Below are 25,926 nucleotides of genomic sequence, written 5' to 3'. Positions count from 1 at the left end.
GCAGGGGGATCACAGTCTTCCTTTTGCCACTGTCGGATGCAGCCAAGCTCACTACTTGCTTTCCCTACTGCCTGGCCACACTGCTACTGAAGAAAATAGGAGCCGATCTATAGTCCCCGACAGCAGCCACTAAAAAGTGCAAGGAGCAGTTTAAAGGCACACGGCGTCATAAGCTCCATTTTACAGGCCTGTGGGCACACCGCATTCTTCACAACAAGGAAACATATCTACGTAATAAGGTGCCGGTTACAATTTTCTTTTCTCAGACATACAAATCAGACAATGGCAGCTATTTCTTTTACAGCTCACTATAAAGGTCTCTCCCATATGGTTTTATATTTATAAAATATTTCTAATTCACTGTACTAACTAAGTGTATGAATGGGAGGCTGATTTTCAAAAGTTAAGGCTGTCATCATAAATCCAGAGTCTTTGGGGTTAAACAGAAGCTCTGCTCTGAAAACACATGATGGTGTAGACTTAGACATTAAGCTCCATCTGCCCATCTCTTCACATGTATAATTGGCAATAACTGTCATTGCTAATTTGTGTGAGGCACTGGTGCTAGGCTGTGGGATATGATGGAAGCTGTACATCCATCTTTTCCAAATAACCTCAAAATCCCTCTGGCAGTGAAAATATTTTGCAGAATGTTCCTGTGAAACTGAGTCAAGCTCAGATATGTACTTTGCATATTATATGTATATGTGCTTCTCACAAATTTAGAATATCATCAAAAAGTTAATTCATTTCAGTTCTTCAATACAAAAAGTGAAACCCATATATTACATAGAGGCATTACAAACAGAGAGATCTATTCCAAGTGTTTATTTCTGTTAATGTTGATGATTATGGCTTACAGCCAGTGAAAACCCAAAAGTCATTATCTCAGCAAATTAGAATAATTAACAAAAAACACCTGCAAAGGCTTCCTAAGCACTTAAAAAGGTTCCTTAGTCTGTTTCAGTAGGCTCCACAATCATGGGAAAGACTGCTGACATGACAGATGTCAAAAGTCTAGGCAGGACAAGGTATGGTTATGCTTGCTCATCAAATTTGTGAAAAGTGCTAGACACCACTGACAGGATGGTGAGCCTCTTAATGAATTTAGTGCCTCCTTCCTGCATGCCAGTCTCAATGACTTGGGCCTTAGGCTAAATTCACATGAGCATTTTAAAAATCATCCGTTTTTCATCCAGAAAAAATGATTGATTTCTCAACTTTCTTGTTAACCGTATAGAATCCGTATAGCTTTTATGCATCAGCAGGTGGAACCATAAAAATCGGATCCTGTAAGGTTGTTCAGTACAGGATCTGATTTTTTATTGTACACCCATAGACTTTAATAGGAGAGTCTCTCCCAATATAAGGAAGTGACTAGTGCATGCTGTGACTTTCTTTTCGCAGACATTCAGTCTGTGGAAAAAACCTGTTATCTGAACAGCCAAGTGTTGTCACTTTTTTCACAGGCAACACTCACACAGAAAGTAGGGTAGTGTTAAGGTATCTTAAAGGTTTGTCTCAACCTCGTAAGTAGGTAAAATTGCAATGTGCTTGTAAAATCTAGCAAGTTTGCAATTTAGGTCTTACTAAAATTCTCTAAGTTCTCTAGAATAGAGGGATTTTTTATTTTATAATTACTGCTCTTTGCCTTGATACCAGGCCACTCTGCAGTCTTTTCATTTTGTAAGTGCATATCTGAAGACAGCATCAGTGTCCCTGCACTCCTCCACTGCTGCATAGGGAAAGCTGCTTCTGACTGCAGCATGAGGGAGCACATAGTTCAAACCAGTGGCACTACAATTCTTCTGGCCTGCACTGCCCCCCTACACTTTAGACAACCCATTTAAATCACACATTGGATCTCTAGGGAAAGAAAGAATCAAATGTAAAATCTGTATGGATATAAATTTAGAAAAAATGTATCCTATGTGATGTATATACAGCAGCTTCAACATATCATATGTGATGTATATACAGCAGCTTCAGCGTATCCTATGTGATGTTTATACAGCAGTTTCAGTGTCTCTTATGTGATGTATATACAGCAGTCTCAGTGTATTCTATGTGATGTATACTGCAGACCTCCCACTGCTTAAGTTCTATAAGCATTTATGTGAGCAGTGATGAATTTCTCACTTTGATGAGATATGCAATGAAATGTGCATCTGTGTTCACGACAACATAATGCCGTGAACAGTTTTTTTTTACAAAACTTATCATCAGAAAGAGTCGAACGCGCTCCAGACCGACGACACCTGGAAAAAGCATTTGCGAATAGTAACTGTTAGAATCTGTTTTGTTTTTGACCATCCGCCATCTTGTTGTGGTTTCTGGCTGCTGGTCTTTTTCCCCTGGTGCTGGGTTGTCTTAGGTCAGGTGATAGTATCACCCTTTATTAGCCAGCACCTGCCTCCCAGTCCTTGTTGGACAACAGTGTTAATCCGCTAGAGTTGTGGCTAGGTGCTTTGATAGCTTTCTGTGTTTGATATTGTGCAGTTCTGGGACCCCCAGTTCTGCTATCCTTAGTTTCTGTTTTCATTTGGTTTCTGCAGCCGTCTCTGTGTTTTCTATTAGGAGGTGACCTGTTTTTATACCCAGTCTTTAGATCTTTTAGGGACCTCCTTCCCCCTATCTATAGGTCTTTGAGTGGGATTAACCTAGGATCGTCGGTGGGTCTATTCGCAAGGAATGGGTCGCCCACTCCATCGTAGGGTATCAGCCTAGTCTCAGTGCAAGGTCAGTTTTCCCCCTTCTATCCTAGTTCGGTGTTGCAGTTCTGTAACAGTAACATTATCCATACCACTTAACATCACACCCCTCACCAACGAGAAGCAGTTCTAGCGATCACATTAGGCGGTGGCGTAACTAGAGTCTGATGTGTCGGATGCACGATTTAGACCATGGTCCCCCCATCCTGAATAAATTATAAATATATTTGCACCCTCCAGCCTGGTATATGTCACTTATCCTTGGCCCCATTCTAGTATACATATCTCCAATCCTTGCATATATGTCTCCCATTCTGCTGCTGTTCTTTAATGTATAGAAAAAGAATGAACCATTAAACCCACCAGGAGCATATATAGAAGTCATGCGGTCCCATAACAGAAGTATAATGCACTCCTCATAGTCCTTCATATATTAAAATGCACACCACATAGCAGTGCTGTGGAGTCGGAGTAGTGGAGTCAGAGTCAGCTCCACAGCCCTGCCCCATAGTCCTCCATATAGTATAATGCATCCCATAGTCTCCATATAATATACTACACAGCCCATAGTCCTCCATATAATACAATGCAAAGCCCAAGTCATACATAATAGTATAATGCACAGCCCAACCGATGGGTCTGCGCGTTGCCATGCACATCACCTGGATGTGCGTCAGAGTTGAAGTTTCTGGTGACGTCGGCAGGCCCCTGACCCGCCAGGGCTTGGTCACAGCGACCACGGTCGTTACGCCACTGACATTAGGGGGAGTTCATTAAATGTTTGACCACATATAGCAAAATAATCTTGAAGTTGACAATGTTGTACAGTTTTGGAAGAAAAAAGGTTCCCCACCCCTGATATGCAGAAGTATCACACTAATGTTGCAGTTCTACAAAACTGTCAAGTTTCTGGCTGCTATATCTAAACAAGGTCATTCTATTACTCCCTTGTGTCTAAAATGTAGAGAATAAAAAAACAAAAAAAACTTTGCAGATTGCTTTAATAAAAAAAAGAATACTACTATTTTGTGTCTACAGCTCTTACAATTTAGACAATCTACCTCACTCCGATTCTTTCTACATAAACAGGGATTTGGAGGGAGTAATAAATAAATTCCAATAAATAAGTTTAATACCTTGTACATAACTATGATTAACTAATACATTACCATTTGGCCCACACAGATGCTGGCTGCCTCCATCATAGCTCCATCTGCAATAGACCTTGCTGTCTCTTTCTCAATGTTGAGATTCCCTGATAGTAACTCTTCTACCACCTGTACAGGATGAAAAGAAAAGGGAAATATTATCTAAGAGCGAATATAAAACTGCTACGCCAGCAGACCTACATGCTCAATAAGGCGCATACATACATTTCTATATTCATCCAGGGTGATCTTGCTGTCATTGTCGGTGTCATACATGTTGAACAGAACTGAAAGACAGAAGTCCGTGGTTTACAGCTCACTATAGTTGTCATTGCATTGTATCATTGTTCGAATACATTGACCCTGATAGTCAAGGTTCAAGATCTACAAATGTGATTCACCAGAGTAGTGATTCCCAATCATACTTCCATGGAAGAACCCTTTGAAATATGCAGCCAAACTTTTATTCCCACTTTAACAGGGTTGAACTCTTTTTCTAGACAAAGTTAGCCCTACAATCCGTTTCCTGTGATAAACAGTCATAAATACACACCTTGCTTAACCTAGTGCTCCTAGTGCCCCCTGCCCATAAGTCAGCTGATGAAACACTGAATGGTACCAATGTCTCTACCCACAGTATTCAATGCAAATGCTTTTATGCCCAATGATGACAAAAGTATTCTCGGAGTGATACCTTATAATGGAACTGTCCGGGATGCCCGGCGCCTTCTTGCTTTCAAATGTATTTGTGTCTTTCAAACGTGAATACATTTGAACACAGTGGCGCCGGGACTGGAGCAGTGCAGAGCTCGTCAGTCTCAGCCCTGACATGCAGCACTATGATGAGGTCAGCATGCTACTGACTTCATCACACTGCTTTTGGCATCTCGCCGCCACAGAGGACAAGAGGCGGCATGGCCAATGGTAAGCACACCATGAGGGAGCCGAAGATTGAATGCCTTATCGTGGACGAGGTGGAAAGGGCTTAGTGTTACTATGAGGGTACATAGGGAGGGCACATAATAGGGGTGACAATTTTTAAAGTGGGCATCATTTGGTAAGATTGGGTGATAGTGGGGGTACTTTATAGGAGCAGTGTGCTAGGAATATTTTACAGAAGTGCAGTGTGTGTAGGTGGTAATGTAATGAGGATATTTTGCTGAGTGGCACAGTGTGGGAGGATATTTTGGAGTGGTACAGTGGGGGGGTCATTTTAAAGAGGCACAGTGAGGAGGGGAAATTTTATGCAGGAAGCACAGGCCATTATTTATTCAGACGCGCAACAAAATGGAGATATCTCTTATGGGGCAGTATAATGATACTTTTATTTTTAAGAGCACTGTGTCTGGAATCAGATGGAGAAGAGGGAAGTCTGCAGTGACGAGCTCTGTGTGTGAAATCTCATAATGGCGTCTGTACAACATGGAGACAAAAGGTATAGGAACTATTTCAATTAGAGAAGTAGTCAAATATAAGGTAAATGAATGTAATTGTTTATTTGTGATGACTACGTTTCATCAGTACTGTGGTTCCTGTATATTCCACAGTCTGATGATGTTTGTTAACAACAATTCCAAGTACAGGTGCTTCTCACAAAATTAGAATATTATCAAAAAGTTAATTTATTTCAGTTCTTCAATACAAAACATGAAGCTCATATATCATATAGAATCAGTACAAACAGAGTGATCTATTTCAAGTGTTTATTTACAGTATGTTAATGTTGATGATTATGGCTTACAGCCAATGAAAACCCAAAAGTAATTATCTAAGTAAATTAGAATAATTAACAAAAAACACTTGCAAAGGCTTCCTAAGCATTTAAAAAGGTCCCTTATTTTGTTTCAGTAGGCTTCACAATCATGGGGAAGACTGCTGACTTGACAGAAGTCCAGAAGACAGTAAATGACACACTCTACAAGGAGGGTAAGCCACAAAAGGTCATTGCTAAAGAAGCTGGCTGTTCACAGTGTGCTGTATCCAAGCATATTAATGGAAAGTTGAGTGGAAGGAAAAAATGTAGTAAAAAACATGCACAAGCAACTGGGATAACCACTGCCTTGAAAAGATTGTTAAGAAAAGACCATTCAGCAATTTGGGGGAGATTCACAAGAAGTGGACTGCTGCTGGAGTCATTGCTTCAAGAGCCACCACACACAGACGAATCCAGGACATTGGCTACAAGTGTTGCATTCCTTGTGTCAAGCCACTCATGACCAATAGACAATGTCAGAAGCGTCTTACCTGGGCCAAGGAGAAAAAGAACTGGACTGTTGCTCAGTGGTCCAAAGTGTTTTCAGATGAAAGTACATTTTGCATTTCATATGGAAATCAAGGTCCCAGAGTCTGGAAGAAGAGTGGAGAGGCCACAATCCAAGCTGCTTGAGGTCTAGTGTGAAGTTTCCACAATGAGTGATGGTTTTGGGAGCCATGTCATCTGCTCGTGTAGGTCCACTGTGTTTTATCAAGACCAAAGTCAGCGCAGCCGTCTACGAGGAAATTTAAGAACACCTCCTGCTTCCCTCTGCCGACAAGCTTATTGGAGGTGGAAATTTCATTCTCCAGCAGGACTTGGCACCTGTCCACATTGCCAAATGTACCAATACCTGGTTTAAAAACAACAGTATCACTGTGCTTGATTGGCCAGCAAACTCACCTGACCTTAACCCCATAGAGAATTTATGGGGTATTGTCAAGAAGAATATGAGAAACACCAGACCCAAAAAGAAGAGCTGAAGACTACTATCAAAGCAACCTGGGCTTCTATAACACCTCAGCAGTGCCACAGGCTGATCGCCTCCATGCCACGCCGCATTGATGCAGTAATTGATGCAAAATAAGGCCCGACCAAGTATTGAGTGCAAGTATTTACTGAACATACGTTTCAGTAGGCCAACATTTCGGATTTTAAAATCATTTTTCAAGCTGGTGTTATACAGTATTCTAATTTACTAAGATAATGACTTTTGGGTCTTCATTGGCTGTAAGCCATCGTCATCAACATAAACAGAAATAAACACTTGAAATAGATCACTCTGTTTGTAATGACTCTATGAAATATATGAGTTTCACTTTTTGTATTGAAGAACTGAAATAAATTAAGTTTTTGATGATATTCTAATTTTGTGAGACGCACCTGTATCTTTGTACTCTGTATATACATGTGTCTGTATGTATGTACTCTGTGTATACATATATGTCTGTATAAGGAACATGGAGAGGACAAACCAAGATGTGGTCATATTAGTGTTAAAAAAAATCAATTTTTTTTAGACAGTAAATATTGCTAGCAATGGACAAGCAAAAGAATTGCAGAAGGCGCCTATCATGAAAAAAATGTATAAGATTCTTGGATTATACAAGAAAGAAAAATGTCAGAAAAACGTACAGAAAAAAATACATATATGTAGAAAAAATGGAAAAAAACTAATTTATAAAAAATGTGTCAATTAAGGTATGACAAGTCAAGATATCACTATATAAGAAAATTACCATACAAATATATGGCCAAACAAATATCAAAGCACAAATGTAGATAGACAAAACAAAAATAAAGCTGCTACCTAGACAAAATAATTTGCAAAATAAACAACAAAATCACATAAAGTAATCACAAATAGATGTGTTCTGTGTATGCATGTGTTTGAATGTACAGTGCCTTGCGCAAGTATTCGGCTCCCTGGAACTTTTCAACCTTTTCCCACATATCATGCTCCAAACATAGAGATACCAAATCTAAATTTTTGGTGAAGAATCAACAACAAGTGGAACACAATTGTGAAGTTGAACAAACTATTGGGAGTTGTGAAGAGATAAGTTGAGCGTCACTCTCCATACCATATCCGTGTTCTAACAGAGATCATTGTTAAAGAATTGAAAAAGATAGAAGTTGCAATATGTCGCCAATTTGTTCATTCCTTGCCTAAATGACTTGGTGCTGTCCTCAAAAATCATGAAGGCCATACAAAATACTAGATGTAGTTGTTTTTTTATGTGAACTGTTAGTTTTTGCATCAACTAGGTTTAATAAAATTGAAGATTTTTTTTTAGTAAAGTTATATTATTAACCTCACTGTCATGTCATGGGTTAAACAAATGTTCTATGAAACTCACATATACTTATATACACGTATAATTAGTGTAACAGATGTAACAGGTACGAGATATGATATTAACAATAGCATTTCTCTAAGGTATATGATTTCAACACCATACTTCTTAGTATCTCATAATTACAGTGCCTTGCAAAAGTATTCGGCCCCCTTGAACTTTTCAACCTTTTCCCACATATCATGCTTCAAACATAAAGATACCAAATGTAAATTTTTGGTGAAGAATCAACAACTAGTGGAACACAATTGTGAAGTTGAATGAAATTTATTGCTTATTTTAATTTTTTGGGGAAATTCAAAAACTGAAAAGTGGGCCGTGCAATATTATTCGGTCCCTTTACTTTCAGTGCAGCAAACTCACTCCAGAAGTTCGTTGTGGATCTCTGAATGATCCAATGTTGTCCTAAATGCCTAATGATGATAAATATAATCCAGCTGTGTGTAATCAAGTCTCCGTATAAATGCACCTACTCTGTGATAGTCTCAGGGTTCTGTTTGAAGCACAGAGAGCATCATGAAGACCAAGGAACACAACAGGCAGGTCCGTGATACTGTTGTGGAGGAGTTTAAAGTCGGATTTGGAAACAAAATGATTTCCAAAACTTTAAACATCCCAAGGAGCACTGTGCAAGCGATCATATTGAAATGGAAGGAGTATCATACCACTGCAAATCTACCAAGACCCGGCCGTCCCTCTAAACTTTCATCTCAAACAAGGAGAAGACTGATCAGAGATGCAGCCAAGAGGCCCATGATCACTCTGGATGAACTGCAGAGATCTACAGCTGAGGTGGGACAGTCTGTCCATTGGACAACAATCAGTCGTACACTGCACAAATCTGGCCTTTATGGAAGAGTGGCAAGTAGAATGACATTTCTCAAAGATATCCATAAAAAGTGTAGTTTAAAGTTTGCAACAAGCCACCTGGGAGACACACCAAACATGTGGAAAAGGTGCTCTGGTCAGATGAAACCAAAATCAAACTTTTTGGCAACAATGCCAAACGATATGTGTGGCGTAAAGGCAACACAGCTAATCACCCTGAACACACCATCCCCACTGTCAAACATGGTGGTGGCAGCATCATGGTTTGGGCCTGCTTTTCTTCAGCAGGGACAGGGAAGATGGTTAAAATTGATGGGAAGATGGATGGAGCCAAATACAGGACCATTCTTGAAGAAAACCTGTTTGAGTCTGCAAAAGACCTGAGACTGGGACGGAGATTTGTCTTCCAACAAGAGAATGATCCCAAACATAAAGCAAAATCTACAATGGAATGGTTCACAAATAAACGTATCCAGGTGTTAGAATGGCCAAGTCAAAGTCCAGACCTCAATCCAATTGAGAATCTGTGGAAAAAGCTGAAAACTGCTGTTCACAAACGATCTCCATCAAACCTCACTGAGCTCGAGCTGTTTGACAAGGAAGTATGGGCAAGAATTTCAGTCTCTCGATGTACAAAACTGATAGAGACATACCCCAAGCGACTGGCAGCTGTAATGACAGCAAAAAGTGGCGCAAGAAAGTATTAAGTTAAAGGGGCCAAATAATAGTGCACGCCCCACTTTTCAGTTTTTGAATTTCCACAAAAATTTAAAATAACCAATAAATTTCGTTCAACTTCACAATTGTGTTCCACTTGTTGTTGATTCTTCATCAAAAATTTACATTTGGAATCTTTATGTTTGAAGCATGATATGTGGGAAAAGGTTGAAAAGATCCAGGGGGCCGAATAGTTTCGCAAAGGCACTGTATATGCTCTGTGTATACATGTACATGTCTGCATGTATGTGCTGTGCATACATGTGTGTATGTTCTTTATGTAAACATATGTCTGCATGTTTGGCTCTGTGTATGCATGTGTGTGAATACTATGTGTGTATATATATACTGTATATGTGTATATATATATATATATATATATATATACATATATATATATATATACATATATATACACACACACGTGTGTGCAACAATCACTGTGTTTTATGTAGCACCCACATTTCTAAATCCTGGCAGTGCAGACAAAAGTTCATAGGTGTAAACATGTTGGCAATTGCCCAAGGAATGAGCAAAATTGTTTATGCCTGAGCAAAAATCAATGTTTTCAGGGGGTCACTGCCTGGTGAAAACTGCAAGTGTGCTGTTGATAACATGATACTGTACAGGGACAGATTGATTTATTAGTGATTATTCATTCTTCGTAAGCCTGTATAAAGAGGCTGGTAAACCAGCACTGAACGACTTGAATATTGTTGATCGCACTCATTTAAAGGCCTGAATTCAGCGTATATCAATGCAACTTAGAAGTTTCTGTGTGATGGTGCAGTATGTCAGCATTTGGGGCCCAACTTTAAACTTTTGCCCAGAGCCCCACTTTGTCTAAAACTGGCCCTGGAGACTTGAAACATCTTTGTGCTATGTAATGTAATACAGCCCAGTCTTAGGCTTTTATTTACAGAAGTACCACCATATCAGGCATGTGGGCGTTCAGCAAGTCCCAGTCGGCCATGATAAACCATTGATACCAAAGGTGGGAGGCGGTCGGTGTATAGAACAGTGCAACCCCCAGACTCCATGCCTTAAATACCACTATAAGAGACTATAACAGCAGCACTGAAGGAGTTAACATGAACAATTAGAGCTCAGCTCCGATTGCCCCTCTAACAGGGAAGTTCTGCAGTGTAACACAGCCAGCAGTTATTGATGCTTCACATGAGTATGTACTGTGAATGTCGGCAAGGGGTTAGAGTATACCTGCACACTCTGATGAATTTTCAGAATAGACTGTAACGTAGGTAGGCATGAGGAATAATAATATTTTTTGCCATTATATTACATGTATCCTGCATTACTTAGCAATTTTTTTCCTGCTGCAAGCTCTGGACACTAGAAGATACAGCCAAGGGCCTAACGACCATGGCCGTGCGGGTGAGGGGCCTGCTGACGTCAGCACAAATTTCAACTAGATGTGCGTCCTTCGACACCCATTCAGCTCAACTGTATTGCGGCACAGAGACCAGTCGGGTCCATGAGCGGCAAACACGTTGCTGGCCAATCAGAGGCGAGCAGCTGACGTTGGCATGCCTGTGACTGGGGGCGTATGGCAGTGATGTCATGGGCTCCTGTGGCTTGCATCCTGAAGTCAGTTGTCAGCTTCAAAAGAGGACGCAGCGTGGGAGGGGATGGCAGGTAAATACAATTGTTTATTTTTTGTATGCAATAAAAAACAGCGGCAGAATGGGGGACATATACCAGGATGGGGGGATATATATATACACCAGGATTGGGCCCAAGATGGAGGATATATATACAAGGATGGGGCCCATGCAGGATAAGGGACATAGATACCAGGATGGTGGATATATATACCAGGATGGGGCCCAGGTTGAGGGACATATATACCAGAATGGGATATATATATATATATATATATATATATATATATATATATATATATATATATATATATATATATATATATATATATAGTGATGGTGTGATATGCTATGTGGGTATCATTTTTGTGTATATTTCTATTTTACTTATTTTCATGGTGTTCTCTTGTAGAAGGAGTTATTTGCTAATTGATGAAGGGCTGTTGCTGCCATCTGATATCAGCCCCCATGGTACTGTATTGTTTTCTAATATGCTAATGACATGTTGACCTAGCTTGTTGAAACAATGAGCCCCTGAGACCTTCCCCCTCCTGACCTGTGAATGAGGAGGGAGACTTTTAAAATATCAGGGAGGTGAGACACAGATCAGTCCTGTGTGGAATGATGATGTGTTCACAGCATCTCAGAGAGAAAGAAGAGTATATGGACTATGCTATCCTCTGTCTGCTGGATTGTTGGACTTTTATACTGTTACTGAACTGCATTCATGTTCTGGACTATTTTATCCTTTGTGTGGTGGATTGTACAGTACAGACCAAAAGTTTGGACACACCTTCTCATTTAAAGATTTTTCTGTATTTTCATGACTATGAAAATTGTACATTCACACTGAGAGCATCAAAACTATGAATTAACACACGTGGAATTATATACTTAACAAAAAAGTGTGAAACAACTGAAAAGATGTCTTATATTCTAGGTTCTTCAAAGTAGCCACCTTTTGCTTTGATGACTGCTTTGCACACTCTTGGCATTCTCTTGATGAGCTTCAAGAGGTAGTCACCAGGAATGTTTTCACTTCACAGGTGTGCCCTGTGAGGTTTAATAAGTGGGATTTCTTGCCTTATAAATGGGGTTGGGACCATCAGTTGTGTTGTGCATAAGTCTGGTGGATACACAGCTGATAGTCCTACTGAATAGACTGTTAGAATTTGTATTATGGCAAGAAAAAAGCAGCTAAGTAAAGAAAAACTAGTGGCCATCATTACTTTAAAACATGAAGGTCAGTCAGTCCGAAAAATTGGGCAAACTTTGAAAGTGTCCCCAAGTGCAGTGGCAAAAACCATCAAGTGCTACAAAGAAACTGGCTCACATGAGGACCGCCCAAGGAAAGGAAGCCAAGAGTCACCTCTGCTTCTGAGGATAAGTTTATCTGAGTCACTAGCCTCAGAAATTGCAGGTTAACAGCAGCTCAGATTAGAGACCAGGTCAATGCCACATAGAGTTCTAGCAGCAGACACATCTCTACAACAACTGTTAAGAGGAGACTTTGTGCAGCAGGTCTTCATGGTAAAATAGCTGATAGGAAGCCACAGCTAAGGACAGGCAACAAGCAGAAGAGACTTGTTTGGGCTAAAGAACACAAGGAATGGACATTAGACCAGTGGAAATCTGTGCTTTGGTCTGATGAGTCCAAATCTTTGGTTCCAACCACCATGTCTTTGTGCGATGCAGAAAAGGTGAACGGATGGACTCTACATGCCTGGTTCCCACTGTGAAGCATGGAGAGGAGGTGTGATGGTGTGGGGGTCCTTTGCTGGTGACACTGTTGGGGATTTATTCAAAATTGAAGGCATACTGAACCAGCATGGCTACCAGAGCATCTTGCAGCAGCATGCTATTCCATCCGGTTTGCGTTTAGTTGGACCATCATTTATTTTTCAACAGGACAATTACCCCAAACACACCTCCAGGCTGTGTAAGGGCTATTTGACCAAGAAGGAGAGTGATGGGGTGCTATGCCATCTACAGTCACCAGACCTGAACCCAATCGAGATGGTTTGGGGTGAGCTGGACCGCAGAGTGAAGGCAAAAGGGCCAACAACTGCTAAGTATGTCTGGGAACTCCTTCAAGATTGTTGGAAGACCATTCCTGGTGACTACCTCTTGAGGCTCATCAAGAGAATGCCAAGAGTGTGCAAAGCAGTCAGCAAAGGAAAAGGTGGCTACTTTGAAGAACCTAGAATATAAGACATTAATTTCAGTTGTTTCACACTTTTTTGTTAAGTATATAATTCCACATGGGTTAATTCATAGTTTTGATGCCTTCAATGTGAATGTACAATTTTCATAGTCCTGAAAATACAGAAAAATCTTTAAATGAGGTGTGTCCAAACTTTTGGTCTGTACTGTATAAGGTCCTTTCGTATTTGGGATTGTTCACTCTCCGCTGGCTCTGTTGATTGTGTGGTACCGGAGAAGGACCCTGTGACTATATATATACTAGATGGAGGCCCGATTCTAACACATCGGGTATTCTAGAATATGTATGCATCGTGTATAGCACAGCCCACATAGTATATTGCGCAGCCCACGCAGTACATTGCACAGCCCACGCATTACATTGCGCAGCCAACGCAGAACATTGCGCAGCCCACGCAGTACATTGCGCAGCCAACACAGTACATTGCGCAGCCAACGCAGTACATTGCGCAGCTCACGCAGTACATTGCGCAGCCCACGCAGTACATTGCGCAGCCCACGCAGTACATTGCGCAGCCCACGCAGTACATTGCGCAGCCCACGTAGTACATTGCGCAACCCACGTAGTACATTGCGCAGTCCACGTAGTACATTGCGCAGCCCACGTAGTATATTGCGCATCCCACGTTGTATGTTGCGCAGCCCACGTAGTACATTGTGCAGCCCACGTAGTACATTGCGCACCCACGTTGTACATTGCGCAGCCCACGTTGTACATTGCGCAGCCCACGTAGAACATTGCGCAGCCCATGTAGTACATTGCGCAGCCCACGTAGTATACTGCGCAGCCCACGTAGTATACTGCGCAGCCTACGTAGTATATTGCCTAGCCCACGTAGTATATTGCGCAGCCCACGTAGTATATTGCGCAGCCCATGTAGTATATTGCGCAGCCCACGTAGTATATTGCGCAGCCCACGTTGTATATTGCGCAGCCCACGTTGTATATTGCACAGTCCACATAGTATATTGCGCAGCCCACGTTGTATAGTCACGTAGTATATTGCCCAGCCACGTAGTATATAGCACAGCCCATGTAGTGTATTGCCCAGCCACATAGTATATAGCACAGCCCATGTAGTATATTGCCCAGCCACGCAGTATATAGCCCAGCCCATGTAGTATATTGCCCAGCCACGTAGAATATAGCACAGCCCATGTAGTATATTGCCCAGCCACGTAGTACATAGCACAGCCCATGCAGTATATTGCCCAGCCACGTAGTATATAGCACAGCCCATGTAGTATATTGCCCAGCCACGCAGTATATAGCCCAGCCCATGTAGTATATTGCCCAGCCACGTAGTATATAGCACAGCCCATGTAGTATATTGCCCAGCCACGTAGTACATAGCACAGCCCATGTAGTATATTGCCCAGCCACGTAGTATATAGCACAGCCCATGTAGTATATTGCCCAGCCACGTAGTATATTGCCCAGCCCATGTAGTATATTGCCCAGCCCACGTAGTATATAGCAATGTGGGCATCATATCCCTGTTAAAAAAAAAGAAGTAGAATAAAAAATAGTTATATACTCACCTTCCTGAGCTCCCGGATCCAAGCGAAGCGGTTACCGACGCTGCTCGTGCGCTCCGGTCTCAAGAGTGCATTGCGGTCTCACAATGTCTCACAACGTCACCGCTGTGCTCTGCTTTTACTTTACGGCCGGCAGTCAGTCAGTGCGAGAAGCCGCCGGCGAGGGACCTGACGGACACCGGAATGTGAGTATGTACTGTTTGTTTTTTTTACATTTACGATGGTAACCAGGGTAAACATCGGGTTACTAAGCGCGGCCCTGCGCTTAGTAACCCGATGTTTACCCTGGTTACAAGCGAATGCATCGCTGGATCGGTGTCACACACACCGATCCAGCGATGACAGCGGGAGATCCAGCAACGAAATAAAGTTCCAAACGATCTGCTACGACGTACGATTCTCAGCGGGGTCCCTGATCGCTGCTGCGTGTCAGACACAGCGATATCGTATGGATATCGCTGGAACGTCACGGATCGTACCGTCGTAGCGACAAAAGTGCCACTGTGAGACAGTACCCTTACTTTCACTAAGCGAGTGACTTATGAAGGTAATTGCTTGCACCAGAAGTTTTGAAGGGTTTCACAGCAAAAGGGTTGATTACATATGCACATGACAATTTTTAGTTATTTGATCCCAGACATTTAATTATGCATATAGTTTTCTCACTTCACCAACTTAGACTATTTAGTTCTGATGCATCACACACAAATCGGATTACAAAAATATTTAAACACAAGTTGTAATGTAACAAAAGAGGTAAAAAGCCAAGGGGGTGGGGGGAATACTTTTGCAAGCCACTGTAAATAAAGATAGAGGACATACATATGCCAGGATGGGGAGAGTCCCGGTCCAAATCTTGCACCGGGCCCATCTGACTCCACTTACACCACTGGCTACAGCACAGCACCATTTTTGTGTGTTTTTTTTCTGCCTCCAGCTTCTTGACTCTCCCTTTCCATAGACACCAGCAGTAATCTGATCCTTCAGTGAAGTCATATTTGCATAGTATTTGGGAATCCATGCTCAGTGTAATAAGAAGAAGTAAGAAACAGGTTTGAAGTCAAATTGACTCATTCATGGGAAAAATGACTGCAGAAACTAAGCGTACGCTCTTGGTGCACCCATGATATGGCCTACAATTCCTTGATTGACAGCTCTGACTTTACATAAGCCAGAAGGGTGGGGAGATGTAGAATAAGTAGGTGGGAAGTTACACTGCAAAGCCACGCCTAGGGTGCACCTAGTGCTTGTACTTGGCCCGAACAGTCATTTCTTAATGACAGACTCCATTTAAGTAGCGTAGTATCATGCTGTGTTCAAGAACTAGTTAGTATAGTTCAACACAGCATTAAAAACAGGTTGAACTTGATAAAATTATGTCTAATCTCTAAAATCACAAAGTACTGTACTCTTCATTGTCCTGGGACGCCATGATGCCATAGATTGCAAAATACATCATGATTACCCTGTATTATTAAATCGGGTCTAATTATACCTCATTCATGCTGAGCAGGAGCATTACTGCCTGCATCTCAGATTTAGGGCTATTTTCCTCCTTGAGTTATTTAACCTATCTTACAACTGAAAAACTTTTATTGCATTTGCACAAGTTGTGTGTGATTTGTCTCTGTTTGACCAATCAAAATAGGACTACCTTTCCCCAGTATAATTGAAAAGGATAACAGCAATGAAAATGTATTTCAGTAGCACTGCATTATGGCTATTAAACCCACATGTACAAAAAAAACAACCTAAAATGTCTGACATTTTAGGTTGTTTTTTTTTGTACATGTGGGTTTAATAGCCATAATGCAGTGCTACTGAAATACATTTTCATTTCTGTTATCCTTTTCAATTATACTCATTTTTATATAGGGGCTACATAGTTTAGTGTGACCGTGGGTAAGGCTAGAAATTGCAATTTAGTCTAGCGAAGTGATCCAGCGCCATAATCAGGGTTTCTGCTTTTTGCTGCCCTTAACCCCTTCACACCGCGGCCATTTTCCGCTTCTTTTTTTTTCCTCCCCTTCTTCCAAGAGCTATAACTTATTTATATTGCCTTCCACATAACTGTATGAGGGCTTGTTTTTTTTGTAGAACAAGTTGTACTTGACACCATTCATGTGATCATGTGATACACTGTAAAGCGAGAACAACATTCCAGGTACCGTACTTTGAAATTGCAAAAACAGTGCAATTCCACAAATTTTTTTTTTTTTTATTTACCATATTCACTATACCGTAAAATTGACCTTGCAATACGATTCTCCAGGTCAGTACGAGTACACAGACACCAAATAAGTATAGTTTTTTAAATTTAAGGAGTGAAAAAAAATTCAGAAATTTAAAGAAAAACTTTTGCTTGCGTCACCATTTTCGGAGACCTGTAACATTTTCATTTTTTGGGAATTTGGGCCGTGTGGAGGCTTACTTTTTGTACCTGTACCTGAGTGGACATGTTTACTGATACTATTTTTCGTTACTTTTACTTTTCAATGGGGCAAAAAGGGGGTAAATTGAACTTTTGTATTTTTTTTTTGAATTCTTTACTTTTAACTGTATTATTATCTAATCGCTTGTGCTATACAAAGCAGTGAATCAGCACTGCTATACATAGCAAAAATTGCAATCTCCTATAAACGCCAGCTAAACACTGGCTTTTACAGAAGGATCGTCATGACAAGCACGGAGGTCTTCAGCAGACCCCAGGGTGTCATGGCAACCCATCAGCGCCCTGCGGTCATGTCGGCTTACGAGCCCGCATCAAAGTCATGGACACAAGCGATGACCTAAATGAACGTCATGTATCATGATAGGGTTAAATGGCACCACAAAAACCTGATGACATATTCTCTTTAATTGATAACTGAGTGCAATTTTCATTTTCCCTTGAAGCAGTTTTTACTTGTGGAGGACTTTTGACACAGACACAAACATTGTCGTCTAATTAATTTTACATTGGGCATACGAGACTCATATTAGAGCCGTGCATGTAGAAAAGCTGCGGAGACACCATCACGTGTTTCTCAACATAAGCAATGAATAGCCAGGTCTTTCACCTGGAAGGAACAACCACGGGAAGGGCAGCATCCAATAAAGGAAAACCACCTATGCCAAAACATGGTATCCATCCACAGACAGCTGTTTCGGGGTATTTGCCCCTCATCAGTGTGGAGTAGGAAACTGGCTATTAGGAGCAGTGCCTAGTGAAAAGGCTATGAACATAAGGGTGAATGACCTCAGGGAGATCAAAACATCCAACACCGCGGAGACACCATCACATGTTTCTCAACGCAGTGATCCAGAACACTGCCCCCATCCCTTATGGGAAATATGCAAATGCATGTAGAAAAGCTGCGGAGACACCATCACGTGTTTCTCAACGCAAGCAATGAATAGCCAGGTCTCTCACCGGGAAGGAACAACCACGGGAAGGGCAGCATCCAATAAAGGAAAACCACCTATGCCAAAACATGGTATCCATCCACACCCCGAAACAGCTGTCTGTAGATATTGCTTGCGTTGAGAAACACGTGATGGTGTCTCCGCGGTGTTGGATGTTTTGATCTCCCCGAGGTCATTCATCCTTATGTTTATAGTCTTTTCACCAGGCACTGCTCCTAATAGCCAGTTTCCTACTCCACACTGATGAGGGGCAAATACCCCGAAACAGCTGTCTGTGGATGGATACCATGTTTTGGCATAGGTGGTTTTCCTTTATTGGATGCTGCCCTTCCCGTGGTTGTTCCTTCCCGGTGAAAGGCCTGGCTATTCATTGCTTGCGTTGAGAAACACGTGATGGTGTCTCCGCAGCTTTTCTACATGCATTTGCATATTTCCCATAAGGGATGAGGGCAGTGTTCTGGATCACTGCGTTGAGAAACACGTGATGGTGTCTCCGCGGTGTTGGATGTTTTGATCTCCCCGAGGTCATTCATCCTTATATTCATATTAGAGCCAAGACTTCCAATATCCATGCTTCTGTAACAAATTTGTTTTTAAATGTATTGACTTTAATGGGGTCCTTCAAGGTTCTAGCATTTTGACAGTAAGAGTAGCGCTCCAGACTGTGTCAATTTTTCCATTAAGAATAATGCCTGATGGAAGTTGCTAGTGCAGAATACTCTCCATAGGGGTGTACACAAAATATATACAAAGGGGCAGGTACTGAAGCAAAAGAGTATAAAAAAATAACAGTAATAGTAACAACATAACAAAAGTTTAAAGAGTAACAAATACCGTAAAGAGTGTATAATCAATAATCCGAGCATTGATGTAGTGACTGCTAACTTACATCTCAGCTTGTGTCGACGACATGAACTAATGTTCTCCTCATCCATATGCCCACTTATGGGGCGGAAATAGGACATAATTATGAGAAATTGCTCAAAGTTTATTTCACTTTCATACCCATGGGTTCCTGTCTGTAGGTTCCTGAAAATGAATAAAAAATGATGACATGATTAGTAGGGTACAGCAATGCCACACAACGAGGCCACAGTATGACAAGAGAGAATCCGGCTTAATTGGAATAGCAAATACATTTGGAACATACTTTTATTAGTCAGCGGCCTCTGGATCTAAGCCTTCTCTAGCTAAACTGCAGCATGGAAACTGTGGTTAATTATTATTTTGGGTCAAAGCCACAGACCAGCTCTAAGTGAAGCAAAATGCAATGAAAATGACTCTAAATGGTTCCGTTTTGTTGTGCCGGGGCAGAGAAGCGTGTCACCGTTGGGTAATTTATTTATATTTCATTTTGTTACCATTCTTAACACATGTGAAGTACATGAGAGGCACAGCTACATAAATCAATGTCTATAGGACTATTCAGTGTCTTACATCTTAGTTATCAGATAACAGCAGCCTGTTAAAGGCAAGTAATCAGCTGAGGAATATTACAATTACTGTCATGGGTTTCGTGTACGTGACTAAATCCATCGTCTGATATTCTCTGACTTCTGCATATTTCCAAACTATCAGAGATTATAGCCTATGGCAATGCAGAGAGTCTATGCTGAATGAATTTGAATTGGTTGACAGCAAGTAAAAATTTCCAATATTTCTTAAAGGGAGTCGGTCAGCAGGATTTCACCCCACAAAACTATTTATATGTGCAGGTAGCTCTTTCAAAAACATGTCCAGCAATTCCTTTACTGTACACTTCCAGTGCTTGGCTCATTTAGTGAGAAATCAGCGTTTGAAGTGATATGTAAATGAGGCTGAAAAGTCTGTGAAGATCTGAAGCCTCTGTCACTCCAGCTCTAGTCCCCACCTACCCCCTCCTCTTCCTAATGGCAGCCTCTACACTGTGTGACTTTAGGTAAAGGAGCCACCAGTCAAACAGGAGAAGGCAGCGCTGGGAGCGGGGATAGAGCTGGAGTGACAGAGACTTTAGATCTACCATAGTCCTTCAGCCTAATTTGTAAATCACTTAAAATTCTGATTCCTCAGCAACAAAGGAATGAACTGGCCATGTAACGGTATTGCTGGTGCTGTCTTTGAAAGAGCTACACATGTGTATATATATACACTCACTGGCCACTTTATTAGGTACACCATGCTAGTAACGGGTTGGACCCCCTTTTGCCTTCAGAACTGCCTCATTTCTTCGTGGCATAGATTCAACAAGGTGCTGGAAGCATTCCTCAGAGATTTTGGTCCATATTGACATGATGGCATCACACAGTTGCCGCAGATTTGTCGGCTGCACATCCCAAAGATGCTCCATACAAGGCAGGATGGATCCATGCTTTCATGTTGTTTACGCCAAATTCTGACCCTACCATCCGAATGTCGCAGCAGAAATCGAGACTCATCAGACCAAGCAACGTTTTTCCAATCTTCTACTGTCCAATTTCGATGAGCTTGTGCAAATTGTAGCCTCAGTTTCCTGTTCTTAGCTGAAAGGAGTGGTACCCGGTGTGGTCTTCTGCTGCTGTAGCCCATCTGCCTCAAAGTTCGACGCACTGTGCGTTCAGAGATGCTCTTAGGCCTACCTTGGTTGTAACGGGTGGCGATTTGAGTCACTGTTGCCTTTCTATCAGCTCGAACCAGTCTGCCCATTCTCCTCTGACCTCTGGCATCAACAAGGCATTTCTGCCCACAGAACTGCCGCTCACTGGATTTTTTTTCTTTTTCGGACCATTCTCTGTAAACCCTAGAGATGGTTGTGCGTGAAAATCCCAGTAGATCATCAGTTTCTGAAATACTCAGACCAGCCCTTCTGGCACCAACAACCATGCCACGTTCAAAGGCACTCAAATCACCTTTCTTCCCCATACTGATGCTCGGTTTGAACTGCAGGAGATTGTCTTGACCATGTCTACATGCCTAAATGCACTGAGTTGCCGCCATGTGATTGGCTGATTAGAAATTAAGTGTTAACAAGAAGTTGGACAGGTGTACCTAATAAAGTGGCCAGTGAGTGTATATATATATATATATATATATATATATATATATATATATATATATAGTTGGGAAAGTAATAAGGTGTGAAATCCTGCTGATGGATTCCCTTTGAAGCTCCATTCTTGAGATCAGGGTCCCAGCAGTTGTCCCCCAGCGATCTATAAGTTAATAAGTTGATACCTTCATAATTTAGTGAAAGCATTAAGAAGTCTATTACTAGCCTTTGCAATAGTCATACTGAACATTCAGGATTTGCATGTGACAAAGGTGAAGAACATGGCAGTGAATGATTTGACCATTTGCGCCTTATTAAACTTACCTTCTGTCAAAAAAAGCTTTCTGTATTTTGTCTCTAATAGGATTCTGCTTCAAGTCTGAAACCTTTTCAAAATCTCTGTTACTAGAGAAAAGTACAAAACAAAATGATTATGTTTTATCCGTGAAACAATAATATGAATAAAATGAACATTAGAGAAAATTAATCCCCAGGGAATAGTGTTCCAGATGTATTAATAGATCCCACATCATTGTCTTAAAATAATGCAGGTGTGACATAAGTGACAGGGGAGTGTTCTGCTTATCAATATACCAGACTCCTAAACTATGGGCCCAAGGCATTATTTAGTTTTTGTCTAGCTTTTAGTGTTTTTTTTACTTGCTTATCAATTGCACCTAATTCTTCTTTAAATTTGCACCTTTTTTTAATAGTCTATTTTATGTGTTCACCTGTTTCTCACCTTCTCTAAAAATAAATAATAATACAAATTATCAATACTAATAATAATTGTCCTTTCTACAGAACAGTGTGACTGGTTTTATTATTCACCTTGTTAACACCAACTGACTGGTACCGTTAGTTAAATGCACTCCTGATCTTAAACTGATTGGTATCTTAAGGATAGAACATCAATTTTTAAACTTTTGTGATTGGTCATAAACTAGACTGAAGTTAAAGCTCAGCTCACATTAACCATCATAGTTTTTTTTTTCTTCCCACAAGATTTTTTTTTTCAACATAAATGACTTTTACACTTCTCCACCTGAATGTGTCAATGATTACAAATGCATACGTACAGCATACACACTGTACAAGTTACTTTTTATTTTTTAACTTGTGCACTAAAGTAAAGGAATGTCAAGAACTTTGTTTCAACAAATATTTCAGGAATGACAACGCTATCAATAACTAAATATACCCTGGAGTTGTAAGTCAAATACCATATTCTTGACCTCCACATACACACATACAGTGGGTACAGAAAGCATTCATACCCCTTTAAATTTTTCACTCTTTGATTCATTGCAGCCATTTGGTAAATTCAAAAAAAGTTTATTTTTTTCTCATTAATGTACACTCTGCACCCCATCTTGACTGAAAAAAAATGTAGTAATTTTTGCAAATGCATTAAAAAACAAAAAACTGAAATATCACATGGTCATAAATATTCAGACCCTTTTCTCAGTATTGCGTAGAAGCACCCTTTTGAGCTAGTACAGCCATGAGTCTTGTGGACAGCCATTTTCAGGTCTCTCCAGAGATGCTCAATTGGGTTTAGGTCAGGGCTCTGGCTGGGCCAGTCAAGAATGATCACAAAGTTGTTCTGAAGCCACTCCTTTGTTATTCTAGCTGTGTGCTTAGGGTCATTGTCTTGTTGGAAGGTGAACCTTCAGCCAAGTCTGAGGTCTTGACCGCGTATCGCCAATGCAGGATCCTTTCCGTCATAAATCCTCAACCCCAACTACCCTGCTCCCTTTAAACCATACCCTTTAACTACCCAAGGAATTGACACGAAGTCATAAATTTCTTTTGGATAATTTGGCCACAGCGGCCATTTTATTAACAAACAAATACATGAATAACAACATGTAAACATTGTAAATATAAAAACCTCGAGGGGAGGGTTCTTGGAGCTAAAAATCTGGCTCATAATAGGCCGAAAGCCTACCACAAAATTTAACCAAAAAACACGTATTTACCCTCAGCAGTAACCACCAGCTCGAGGGCACCATGTAACCCATTTCGGGCAAACCAACCACAAAGCTCCCGAGGTAAACACCCCGTCCAGAGCCCGTAACAAAAGCCAGATCAACCCTATAAGCATCATCACCAACTCCAAGAACCCCACCCCCCGCCACACATGACCACCTCAGGCTTGTGAGTGCCCCACCATCGCCAAAGCTCTTTCTACACCTTCCTGTAGACCGAGCGCCCATAAATCCATACCTATCTCGTTGAGATGCACTCCATCATCCCGCCAGAAATTCCCGACCCCGGCCTCCAGCTCAAAGCGTCTAACGGCAATACCCCCGTTCCGCGACACAAAACTCGCCACCGACCTATTCAATTTCACCCTGGCCCTGTTAATCCCTTTATGGGAACGGGCCTCCCGCCACTTCCGGTGTGGCACAATGTCCGACCACACCATCAGTAAACCAGGAAAAGAAACCCACAGTCTCAACAAATCGAAACGGATGTCCCGAATCAGTTCTCTCACCGGTTTTGCCCCCAAATCGTTACCTCCCAGGTGAACCACCAAGATGTCCGGGGGGCGATCCAAACGGGCGGCGCGGGAGAATTCCGACAACAGGCTACGCCACAACATACCACGGTGACCCATCCAACGAATGACAACTGCCTCCCGACCAAAACCCAGTTGCCTACCATTCGACCTAGCATCAGCCCGGAGGGCACCCCAGTAAACGAAAGAGTGTCCAACAATCCAAGCCAAGGAGGGGGGCCGACCTGGAAAACATAACCACAATTAACAAAACGCCAGAAACACCCCCCCCCAGCATCGCCGAATCAATGTCGCACATAAGACAGGTAACGATTAGAACTCCATCTGCCTATTTTCTTAATCACATCCGGCCCCAGGCCCAAACCATCGGCCTCGGACGCGGCCCCAATCCGAAAAGAGTGCGAACCAAAATTATCCGGGTTAACACCCAGATATTCCAAGCCCTTCTTCAAAATAGCCACAAACTGGAAGCGTGACAGAAAATCCCCTTCTTGATGTTGTAACAAAGGGCCTGACCTGACCAGGCACAAACCCCAATATGCTGCCAAACAATGCTGAGGGCACATCCCGCTACCATCCACCCTTCTTAACACTACTTTCTTTCCCCTGCCCAGCTGGTCCGTCTTTGACCGCCTAATCCAAAAAGTGATACCCCCATCCCAAAAAACCACATCTTCCACTAAAAGACCACCCGACTTGCTCCTGCTCGGGGAAACCAATTCTCCCAAACGCAAAGCACCAAAAAATGCTAAAGAAAAAGCCAACCGAAACAGTATCACTTCGAACTGAGAACAAACAAAAACTAAGGCCTCACCTAACCGCTGCAACAACTCAAAAGAAATGGGCCTACGCTTATCAAAAGTTACAATACCTTTGCGAAAACCTTTTAACGCCTGCCGTATTACAAAGTCTTTTGTAACGTCCCTGGCCCCTTGCAGCCAGAAACTGAAAACTAAACCTGCTATAAACTTATTTAACCTAGACACAGACCAACCCCATTCCACCACCTTACCAATCAGGGCCAATAACGCCATAGTCCTATCACCATCGGACTCCGCCGGGCCACATTGATCTAACCAACCTTCCCACATAGCCCACGACGCCGTATAATCTAACCAAGTCCTGTTTGACACTGAAGCTTGAATCAGTCGGCCTCCCCTTCCGTAACAACCTGCCACAGATGCAAAGGACATGCCGCTCCTGTAACCTCCGAATCTGGAGCCAATTCCCGGAAATGGTCCCACTGCAAACGAGACAAAGCGTCAGCTATATTGTTTTGAACGCCTGGCATGTGCACCGCCGAAATCCATGCATTCAACTCTAGGCATCTCAACACCAATTCCCTGACCAGCCTGATTACCGGGGGGGAAGAAGAAGATAAGCTGTTAATCACGGACACCACGCTCGAGTTGTCTCAATGAAAACGCACCCGCCGGTCCCTGAAATTGTCACCCCAAATAAACGCCGACACCACAATTGGGAACAGCTCCAACAATGTCAAATTGTCAAATTCTTGGTAAGCCCCTTCTTTTGCCAATCTTCAGGCCAAACCTCCACACTCCATTTTCCTCCACAATAGGCCCCATAGCCAACTCCACCCGCTGCGTCCGTGTAGATCTCACAGTCAAATGCGTTGAGATCCTCCCGCTGAATAAGCGACCTGCCGTTATAGCTGTCCAAAAAACGATGCCAAACAAGAAGGTCGTCCTTATGCACCCTACCCAAACGGATAAAATGATGAGCTGACCGGACTCCCGCCGTCGCCCTGGACAATCTGCGGCAAAAAATACTGTCCATCGGCATGATACAGCAAGCAAAATTCAGGCGTCCCAGCAACGACTGCAACTCCTTCAGGGTTACCTTCCGCAATTTTCCGATCCTGCCCACCTCCTGCCTAAGCAACAGCAACTTATCGTCCGGCAACCGACATTCCATTTTTTCCGAATCAATGAGAATCCCTAGAAAACTCAAGACCTTACAGGGGCCCTCCGTTTTATCCTGCGCCAAAGGAACACCAAACTGTCCGGCCACCCATTCCATGATAGCAAGTAGATGACCACACACCGCAGAATCCGGTGGACCAACAAACAAAAAGTCA

General features: G+C 42.0%; 1 protein-coding gene across 1 annotated transcript in view; it reads right to left on the bottom strand.

The window, feature by feature from the left end:
- Positions 1 to 25,926, bottom strand: part of TESC (tescalcin) — a 137,132-nt gene that overhangs the window by 22,019 nt on the left and 89,187 nt on the right. Inside the window, exons 3-6 of the mRNA XM_077292338.1 lie at positions 21,629 to 21,709; positions 19,190 to 19,329; positions 4,085 to 4,146; positions 3,881 to 3,988 (exon numbers count right to left, since the gene is read on the bottom strand). Coding sequence (XP_077148453.1) covers positions 3,881 to 3,988; positions 4,085 to 4,146; positions 19,190 to 19,329; positions 21,629 to 21,709 — 391 coding nt within the window. The remainder of the gene's footprint in view (positions 1 to 3,880; positions 3,989 to 4,084; positions 4,147 to 19,189; positions 19,330 to 21,628; positions 21,710 to 25,926) is intronic.

The sequence above is a fragment of the Ranitomeya variabilis genome, chromosome 1, assembly GCF_051348905.1.
Source record: "Ranitomeya variabilis isolate aRanVar5 chromosome 1, aRanVar5.hap1, whole genome shotgun sequence".
NCBI lineage: Eukaryota > Metazoa > Chordata > Amphibia > Anura > Dendrobatidae > Ranitomeya > Ranitomeya variabilis.
This window is presented reverse-complemented; position numbering and strand designations above follow the sequence as displayed.